This window comes from Morus notabilis, unplaced genomic scaffold (assembly GCF_000414095.1).
Source record: "Morus notabilis unplaced genomic scaffold, ASM41409v2 Scaffold566, whole genome shotgun sequence".
Lineage (NCBI taxonomy): Eukaryota > Viridiplantae > Streptophyta > Magnoliopsida > Rosales > Moraceae > Morus > Morus notabilis.
Genome location: NW_010365282.1, coordinates 30,189 through 41,025, shown reverse-complemented (window position 1 = coordinate 41,025; position 10,837 = coordinate 30,189). Strand labels below are relative to the sequence as shown.

General features: G+C 37.9%; 1 protein-coding gene across 1 annotated transcript; it reads right to left on the bottom strand.

The window, feature by feature from the left end:
* Positions 1-7,338: 7,338 nt before the first annotated feature.
* LOC112093469 lies at positions 7,339-7,920 on the bottom strand. The gene has a single exon (XM_024171959.1). The coding sequence runs from the start codon at positions 7,918-7,920 to the stop codon at positions 7,339-7,341; it is 582 nt and encodes a 193-aa protein (XP_024027727.1).
* Between the last annotated feature and the right edge of the window lie 2,917 nt (positions 7,921-10,837).

Below are 10,837 nucleotides of genomic sequence, written 5' to 3'. Positions count from 1 at the left end.
TAAATGAATGAAATACATGCCTTAAGTAAAGGGTTAGATTCCCTTCATAAGCTATTAAAATAGAATAGCAAACGACAATTAATCTCACACTCTCAATGGGTGTTCCTTTTCAGAAGTAAGTAAGTAAGAGAATTGGCTGTTTGGCGAAAAGTGGACTCTAGCTCTATAAATCAGGTAAGTAGGAATCTCGCCTACAGTATGAATAGATTTTAAAGAAAAAGTTACACATGTTATATATGCATGTTTATGCTTTATGTATTGTATGCGATGTCATGTTATGCTGCATACACCTCAATAAGTCAAGAGGAACTTATAAGAATAATCTGACTTGAGTGGCATACCAGCCTCTGAGAGGGAGGTAACTCAGGCTCCGCAAGGGAGAAGAAACAAAAATAATAAAGTCCTCTGAGAGGGAGGCATTCAGTTCAGTTATAATCACAGTGTCGTTAGGGACCTTGCAAACCCTCACGTCCCGATGATTGCATGCAAGTGGTACGAGCACTCGGGCCCATAAGTAAGTAAGATAAGATCAAATAATAAGAATTTAATAAGACATGATCATAATTAAGCATAATTAGCTCATGCATGTTTATTCATGTGAACTTACAGTTATTTTGTGAGAGATAGTTCTTACTTGCTGAGCGAAAGCTCACCATAGAATATTTATACTGTAGGTAAGCAACCTGCATAAAATACTTGATGGATTGATGGCAAATAGATGAACGATGTGGAGATTGGAGAATGGATACCACTCGTAATTATGTCCGCAATCAGTTTTACGTTATAAATAGTTTTGCTAATTATGATTCTAAAACTATATGTTAAATGGTTTTGTGGATTATGGTTGTAAGTAAGCAAGACTTAAGGATTAAGTATATACATATAGATATATCTATATGCTTTCAGAAACAGATATGTCATGGTTTGAATATTTTAAACAAGAAAGCAATTCGTAACTTATGTCTACTATAAGACTTTAAAAAAAAATGTTCCGCAAATTTTAAGAAATACCAGTAAGTACAAGTTAATTTTCAATTACAGTGACGGCCACCTAGGAGGGTCGTCACACATGGAAATAGAGATCAACCATATACGTTGCATTCGATGTCTTTATGCAAGGAACAAAATGGACCATTTTAGAAAATCAATCTACAATCACAATAATTAAGTCTTTACTTCAATGAGTACGCAGTAAACCCAACACAAAATCCATGCTAACATCCTCCCATGGAGAAGAAGGTATTGGAAGCGATGTATATAAACTAGCATTGCTTCCATGCATCTTGGCTTTCTGGCAGGTTACGCAACAACCAACAGTGCGGCTCACGTCCCGAATCATCTTTGGCCAAAAGAAATGTTCTTGCACAAGGTGCTTTGTTTTGTCACGTCCAAAATGTCCAGCAAGTCCACCACTATGTGCTTCACGAACGATTGCCTACCGAAGTGAACTCTGCGGCACACAAAGCTGGTTTCCCTTATAAAGGATTTCATCTTGCAGATAATAAAGCTTCACTGGTCCATCTGAACAAGCTTTCCAAATAACACCAAAGTCAGGATCGTTTCTGTACAAATACTTCACATTTTCAAAACCCACCACCTTGGCCTTCATATGAGTCACAAGAGCTCGAAGTCGACTAAGAGCATCCACCACTTGATTCACTTTGACAGACTTATGCTTTATTACAAAGTGAAAAGATTGGAGGAATTCTACCCATTTTGCATGGCGTGAGTTAAACTTTTGGTGGCTGCTGAGATACTTGAGAGCTTCATGCTTAGAAAACAACACAAACTCTTTTGGCATTAGGTAATGGATCCAATAGTTGAGTGTCTGAACAATGGCATATAACTCTTTATCATAAGTTGAATATTTACGACGGGCGTCATTTAGGTTTTTGCTAAAAAACGCAACTGGCCTCCCTTCTTGGCTTAAAACTGCACCAATTCTGACGTTCGAAGCATCACAATCAACTTCAAAGACTACATCAAAGTTAGGAAGTGCTAAAACAAGAGCTTCGGTCATTTTAGTTTTATTTAAATCAAAACTAGCATAGGCAGCTTTGTTCCACTTAAATATTCCTCCTTTTAAACAGTCTGTTATAGGGTCGATCAGAATGTTGAAGTTCTGGATAAATCTTCGATAGAACGACACCATGGCGTGGAAACTCCTAATGTCAGAGATGGACTGAGGAATAGGCCAATTCTTGATTGCATCCGTCTTGCTTGGATCAACGTGGATTCCTTCTTCTGAAACAACATAACCTAAGAAAACCACCTTGTGAGTTAGGAAGTGGCAATTCTTAAGATTGGCATAAAGGCATTCCCTTCTCAAGACTTCAAACACCAGGCGTACGTGCTCCAAATGTGCTTCACTAGACCTGCTATACACCAAGATGTCATCAAAATAAACTACAAAAAATTCACCGATAAAGGGTTTAAAAACATGAGTCATCAATCTCATGAATGTGCTAGGAGCATTCAAAAGACCAAAAGGCATGATCAGCCACTCATACAACCCTTTGCCGGTCTTGAAAGCCGTCTTCCACTCGTCCCCTGGTCACGTTCAGATTTGGTGATAGCCACTACGAAGATCAATTTTTGAGAAGGCAACAGCCCTATGTAGTTGATCTGGAAGGTCGTCAAGTCTAGGAATTGGAAACCGATACTTGATCGTAACTTTATTGATTGCACGGCTATCTACGTACATACGCCATGAACCATCCTTTTTTGAAACTAAAAGAGCTAGTACAACACACGGACTCTTGCTTTCTCAGATTATGCCTGTTAGATCTGATGTTACGTCTGATGTTCTAGATGATGTTGGAACATTGTCTGGAAGATGACTTAATTAATTAAAATCCGGATTAATTACGTTGCTTGAGTAGAATAAAGTGCAGAAATCAAAATAGACATGCAATATGGTATCGCAGTTCGGTGCGTACACCTACTCTGCGGGGCCACGCCCAGACAATAAACAGTTCACTATGTTCTAGAAATTACAGACACCGAACGGACTTATTCACTCAAGGACTCCCTCCTAGACAACGACGCCGCTGTGACGAATTTCCACAGTGATTTGTTTAGTGTGCACTACACGTCTTCTAAACTGCACGGTGAACTCCCTTCAACCGACAGAGCTTCCTCCCGAAAACAATAAATTCCTTTCCCGAAGGACGATCTCAATAGCGCACTAGGCTCACCAAAACTCACAGACTTTTTCTGAAAATATTCTATTAAAACCCCACGTTTGCATAAGTAACTTTATTCTTCGAATATGATGCAAACTTCAAATCTCCATGCACATCTTCATTATATATCTCCACGTGCACAATATCTTCACAATGACTTAGTTAGAGCCCGGAGCCAAACCACCGGCTATGAGTCCCTACCGCATGGCACCACCGGAGTTAGCAGAGTTAAGAAAACTATATATATATAGAATTTTCTTTTGCCAAATCAATCTTCAATTCGAATTCACTTCAAATTCGAATCCAACCAAAAGCCAAAACAACTGGATAATCATCACAATAAAATCTCCACATAATCTTTTTTATCCTTATCTCTTTTGATCCTTATCTCATTCTAGAATCCCATTTAAATTCAAATAACCAATGCCTTATCTTTATCTCTCCAAATCTCAACCAATGTCTTATCTTCCTTTGACCAAGCCTTTATCCTTATCTTTTCAAATCTCAACTCAACAAAATCTGCAACTTTAACTTCAAATCTGATTCGAATTCTTCTTCCGCAATCTGAAATCTTCTTGAACCTATTTTTTGAATTTTTACAAGATTGCCAATAAATTGCCAACTAATAAAAATACCTAACAATCTCCCCCTTTGGCATTTTTTGGCAAAACTAACAAATGATCCTAAAAATTTTAAAAAAAAAAACGTAAAGGATTACATTGTTCTCCCCCTTTTTGACAAAAATAAGCCAAAGACACAATGAAAAAAATAAAAATAATAAAAAAAGTCACACCCTAGAACCGTCTTCAGCAGCTGATGTCGTAGATCATGTTGTAAAATTAGTTGGAACACTCGGTGCAACACTTTGCACTAGATATCTTTGAGGGCATTGATCTCTGTAGCTTACTCCCCCTAAATTTTTCCTGTGTCTTACTCCCCCTGAATCAGTACATGCTTCTAAAGAAGTATAAGCCTTATGACATCTCAAATCAGATTTCTTTACCCACACACGTCTACAAAAATTATTTTTCACATCAATCTTCACATTAGGTGTCTTCTTTGAGTTTGCGGAATTTGGTGGATTAATAAACATACCTTTCTTCAAAGCATTTAAATACTTGTAGCATCTCGGTCTTATATGGCCAGGTAAACCGCAGTAATGGCATGTAGGAACAAACCTTCTATGTCGAGGGGATGAGATAGTAACCTTTCTACTAGAGGAAATCGGAGGCTTAGGGGCAGGCGTCTTCTTCACAAACACTGTTTTGGATGTTGAGCTCTCACCATTATAGCCAAGGCCATGTCGATCACGACTCGCTTTTCCTATTGAGAGAATGTGATCCAATTTTGAAGTGCCCAAATTCATCATCTTCAATGACTTTTGAGTATGCTCCAATTCACCTCTTGTCTCCTGCAGCTTTTTCTCCTTTTCAACAGCCCGGAATTCATAGTTTATAGCAGCCCTCTTAAGTACATCCTTGTCTTTAATAAGCTCATTGACTCGCTCCCGCAAAGACTTATTCATTTTAACCACCAAAACCCATTTTTTGAACATGGTTTCATATGCCTCCTAGATTGTCTGCTCAGTTAGTTCTTCACCATCGTTCGAACCGTCAGAATCTAAAAAATTTTCATTTTTTTCTGGTTTTCCAGAGTGTGTTGTAGATGATGTTGCAGATGATGTTCCAACATGAGCTGTGACATGATCTGTAACACTGCAGTTTGGAACATCTTGGTAGACATTAAATGCAACATAGTTGTTCACATGATCATCATCTTCCTGGTTGCCTTCAGAATCATCATCACTCCATGTGACGTTGAGAGACTTCTTCCTCTTTTGAGAGTGTTAGCACACTCAAACTGAATGTGACCATAACCGTCGCATTCCCAGCATTGAATTCTCCTATTCTTCTTCTTATCATTAGAGGAATTTGTAGGTCCCTTATTTTTTTGAAAATTGTTGGAGTTGTTGAAAGTTGAAGTTTGGTTCTTCTCGTTGAACTATCTTCCTGGTTGCCTTCAGAATCTTCATCACTCCATGTGATGTTGAGAGACTTCTTCCTCTTTTTGAGAGTGTTAGCACACTCAGACTGAATGTGACTGTAACCGTTGCACTCCTAGCATTGAATTCTCATATTCTTCTTCTTATCATTAGAGGAATTTTTAGCTCTCTTATTTTTCTGAAAATTGTTGGAGTTGTTGAAAGTTGGAGTTTGATTCTTCTCATTGAACTTCTTCATCACCCTATTGAAAATTTTAGTCAATTGAGCAAGAGATTCCGCTAAGTCTTCATCTTCTTCTTCAACATTATCTTCCACTTCGGCTTGAAAAATAATCCCCCGAGAAATCTCTTTCTCCTTCTTATTTTGACTTAGATTCATTTCAAATGTCCCCAGTGATCCCATCAATTCATCAAGTCTCATAGTCTCAGTGTTTTTCGCCTCTTCAATAACAGTGACTTTGTAGGCGAATCTCTGTGATAAAGATCTCAACGTCTTGTTGACAAGTTTTGCTTCGGGAATTTTTTCACCAAGAGCAAAGGATTCATTAGCTATATCACACAACCGTGAATTAAATTCAGAAATAGTTTTAGTTTCATGCAGTCAAAGAGTTTCAAACCTGGTTGTGAGCATATTCAATTTTTATTGTCTGACCGCGGTTGTTCCTTCATGAGACACCTCCAGAATCTCCCACGCTTCTTTGGCCGATTCACATGTGGATATCATTTTGAACTGGTGAACATCCACTCCATTGAATATTGCATTGACCGCACGTGAGTTGTAGTTGGCCAACCTGTCTTCATCAGTGCTCCATGACTCTTCAGGCTTGAGAATCTGCTTTCCTTCTGCATCCTTTATTTTTGGATGCTTCCATCCAATTAGGATTGTACGCCATGCTCTTTCATCTTGAGCCTTGATGAAAGCCTTCATCCGAGCCTTCTAACATGAATAATTCAAACCATCAAGCAGATGGGGATGTACAACTGAACCTCCTTCCTTCAAAAAATCCATTCCAAACATAACAGATCAATTCTCCAAGATCTCACCGAACTTATGGTCAGTGAACCGCTCTGATACCACTTGTTAGATCTGATGTTACGTCTGATGTTCCAGATGATGTTGGAACATTGTCTGGAAGATGACTTAATTAATTAAAATCCGGATTAATTACGTTGCTTGAGTAGAATAAAGTGCAAAAATCAAAATAGACACGCAATATGGTATCTCAGTTCGGTACGCACACCTACTCTACGGGGCCAAGCCCAGACAATAAACAGTTCACTATGTTCCAGAAATTACAGACACCGAACGGACTTATTCACTCAAGGACTCCCTCCTAGACAACGATGCCGCTGTGACGAATCTCCACATTGATTTGTTTAGCATGCACCACACGTCCTCTAAACTGCATGGCGAACTCCCTTCGACCGACAGAGCTTCCTCCCGAAAACAACAAATTCCTCTTCCGAAGGACGATCTCAATAGCGTACTAGGCTCACCAAAACTCACAGACTTTTTCTGAAAATATTCTATTAAAACCCCACATTTGCATAACTAACTTTATTCTTCAAAGATGATGCAAACTTCAAATCTCCATGCACATCTTCATTATATATCTCCACGTGCACAATATCTTCACAATGACTTAGATATCACATTTGCTCCAAGTTCATCTCACGTAAAAAATCAAATCCCAATATATATATATTTATGTATATAGAATTTTCTTTTGCCAAATCAATCTTCAATTCGAATTCACTTTAAATTTGAATCCAACCAAAAGCCAAAAAAATGGATAATCATCACAATAAAATCTCCACATAATCTTTTTTATCCTTATCTTTTTTTATCCTTATCTCATTCTGGAATCCCATTTAAATTCAAATAACCAATGCCTTATCTTTATCTCTCCAAATCTCAACCAATGTCTTATCTTCCTTTGACCAAGCTTTTATCATTATCTCTTCAAATCTCAACTCAACAAAATCTGCAACTTTAACTTCAAATCTGATTCGAATTCTTCTTCCGCAATCTGAAATCTTCTTGAACCTATTTTTTGAATTTTTACAAGATTGCCAATAAATTGCCAACTAATAAAAATACCCAACAATGCCCTTCACCATCAACTCCTCCACTTGACGTTGCAATTCTGCTTATTGGATTGGATTCAAACGATAGGTTGCGTTGTTTGGCAGTGATGCCCCTAGCACTAGATTCATGCGATGTTGTATATTCTTCATTGGTGGCATGCCATCAGGAATCTCCTCGGGCACAATATTAGAAAATTCCTCCAACAAAGGACGGATCAGTTCAGGAATTTCTGAGTAAACCAAATCGTTTGTTTTCACAACTAATAAGATCGCAGGAGTGTTACCTTTGGAAATAGACTCTAAAGTTTGAGAGCCTATAAGGAACAAGTTAGACTCTTTTTTTACGTCAATTCCGTTCGGTTTTACTGGCGCCAAAGTGATTCGGAGACCATTTTTAACAAATGAGTGAGTGTTGTTGAAGCCATCATGCATCACCCATCGGTCGAATTGCCAAGGTCTACCAAGCAGCGAATGACACGCGTCCATCGGCACCACATCACACCAAATCTCATCCTTGTAGGTTTTCCCGATGGAAAATGAAACTAAGCAACACTTCGTTACCTTGAACCCGCTGCCGTTTTGAAACCATAGGATTTTGTAAGGTTGAGGATGAGGTACTGTATTCAGTTTCAGGTTTTTAGCCATCTCCTCGATTACGAGGATGGGGCAACTCTCGCCGTCAATAATTACATTGCAAACTCGGCCTTGAGAAGTACATCTCATGTGAAAAATATTTTCACGCAGCCACGACTCACTATTCTCTTAGACAGAGTGCGAACACCTATGGCACACCAAAACTTCACCCTCATCTGCATGCTCAACCACTTCTTCCAAATTCTCTTCTTTTTGCGGATCTTCATTCTTGTCTTCTTCCTCAACGATGGTTACAACCCTTCGATTGGGACACTCAGATGCTTGGCGGTAAATTCCCCTTTTGAATCCGGTTTAGACACATTTGAAGACGTACCTCTCGCAAATGTCTTCACGCCGGATGAACTTGCACTCCCCTGGTTGGATAAGAATTGCCTAGCTCGGATACACCTTTAGGTTGTTGCTCCACGTTCATGACCAGTTTCCTAACATCATTGAACGTCCAATAAGGTTGCAGTCGAATAACATCTGTTATTTCCCTCTTCAGTCCTCCCAAGAATCGTGCAATGGTCTGCTCTTCGGGTTCCACCACATCACATTTGAGCATTAGAAACTCAAATTCCCGTGTGTAGTTTTGCACACTGAGATCAGCCTGCTTGAACTTGTAAAACTTCAAATAGTTTTCCTGCCTTTTCATTTCGTGCTTGAGTTTATCCCATGTTCGGATCGGTCTTCTTCCTTCTCGAACTCGTTCCCGTTTCAGGTTCTCCCACCAAAGAGAAGCATATCCATTTAGTTTGATTGCCACTAGCTTTACTCTTCTTTCCTCCGAATAATCTTTGAAATAAAAAATTCTCTCGACAGTGTAAAGCCAATCAAGGAAAACATCTCCTTGTGCACGACGATCGAACTCAGGAACGTCGACCTTCACGTCACCTTCGCGGCCTCCATGGTAGTTTCGTCGTCTTCGGCGAGCGTTGGCGTCATCGCTTGAATCGCCGTCGTTGTGAAATGGATTTACGATATCTTCCTCATCCTCATCTTCATTGTGCTCGTCATGCCTGGGAGAGTACGTCTCTCAAACTACTCAAGGCGTTGCTGTAGTTACTGGATTGTTCTTCTCATTTCCTCCATTTCGATATTATGATCTCTTTCTTCCAATTGTTCATCTTCTTCAGTGAATCTCCCTCAAACAGCTGTTCTCATTCTTTTTCACAGAAAAGAACAATCTAAACCTGTTTTTTTTTCCTGTCTCTGATACCAAATTGATACCGTACGGACGGGTATAAGGGATGGTTGGAAGTGTTTGGGTTATCTTATTAAAATAAGACAGGAATGTATCTTTTAAAAGGAAAATTTAAAAATGATTAAAGAAAGTTTCACCACTTAAGGATAAGAGAATCACCACCTTAAAATACAGAAACAGAAAGAATTCACCACTCAATGGAATCCACCAGAGAGATAAGAATTTCAGGCTAAATTTAGCTTCAGTTTTTAATTTCAACATTCTGCCCTTCAAGTAAGGCCAAACTGTAATGACCGGGAAAAAATTTAGGTCTAATCCGGACAGTCCAGTATTTGACTAAAATTCTTTCCGGAATAGTAAGTAGTAGAATTTTGATGTAATCAAAAAAATATTATGTAGAAACTTTATGTACAGAGTAAAATTTCCCGAAATATGTAAAGTTATAGTACAAATATTCTTACAAAGGAAATTCGTAAATACCACTTATAAATAGTGAGATATTAGTTAAAAGTTAAAAATTTTAGCGGGTATATTTTAGTTATGAAAAACTGAAATATTTAGTATGTGACCAAATAACCAGCTAAAAAAAGAGTAGAAATATTAGAAGTAAGGAAAATAGTAAAAGTTTCTGAAACAGAATTCTCCCGAGTCAATTTAAGCAGGAAACTGCTAAAAACAATGAGTACCGCAAGGATACACGGTATAGGAAATTCTGAATCAATTAAGATGATAATTTCAGAAAAAGAAATTGACTAATGAGATACCCAAGAGAATTGGGTTGAACATGAGAAGTTTGACCCAGGATACTCGACAGTCCAAAAAAGCAGGCTGAACAAAGTTATAATATATGTATATATATATATTACATAAATGATTATTTCTAAGTACGTTCCTTAAGAAATTAGTTTATCTAAAATAATATATATATATATATATAAAAGAGATTATCTTTAACACGTTTAAAAAAAAAGAAAAAAAAAAGGGTGAAAAGTATAGTTACCGTGAGGCGGAACCTCACATGCATTAACAACATGTGTCATTACGTAAACTAAGTTGAAAGGTGACTCATGTTGGCTATGTACTTAATGCTGGCTACATGAAGTTATCTCTAGCTTGATGGCTCACGTAATGAAGATTCACGTTGGTTACAAGGATATTACTTCACGTGAAGTATAGCAGAGGAAAAAAAAAAGAGGGGACGTGAGAAAGTTACGAAGAAAAAAAAAAGAGAGAGAGTTTCTAGAGAGAGACGGAGGAAGGAAAATCAAGCATTTTCATTGAGATTTCTCCCGTTCAATCCGGTAGAAACATAACCTGAGGCGTTCTATCGGGAAAATCTCAACTTCTGGAGGTAAGATTTCAGAGTTTTCGTGAGAATTCTATATTTTCTTGATTTAGATGAATAGTAACCCATCTCAGAAAAACTTCTGTTAAAGTGAAAATTGAAACTGGGGTTTTGTAGAGTATCATAATAAGAGTTTAACGGTGTAAGTGTTAAGATGATTGAATAAAGTTTTGGTGGATTTCTATCGAAAATCCGTGAGCCTAGATTAAGAAAGAACATATGTTTTGTTCAATTTTATGTTGGAATTTGTGTTCAGGAATGTAAATCTTGACTCCAGGTACCGAAATCAGAAGTAGAACGAGTTATTAAAAAACTCGGGAAACGAGAAAAATAAGGCGAAACTCTGCCAAAATTTAGTTCGAGTAATTTGAACTAAAACT

Excerpts from the sequence above, each read along its gene's own strand:
- LOC112093469 (XM_024171959.1), bottom strand. The coding sequence starts at position 7,920 with ATGGCTAAAAACCTGAAACTGAATACAGTACCTCATCCTCAACCTTAC.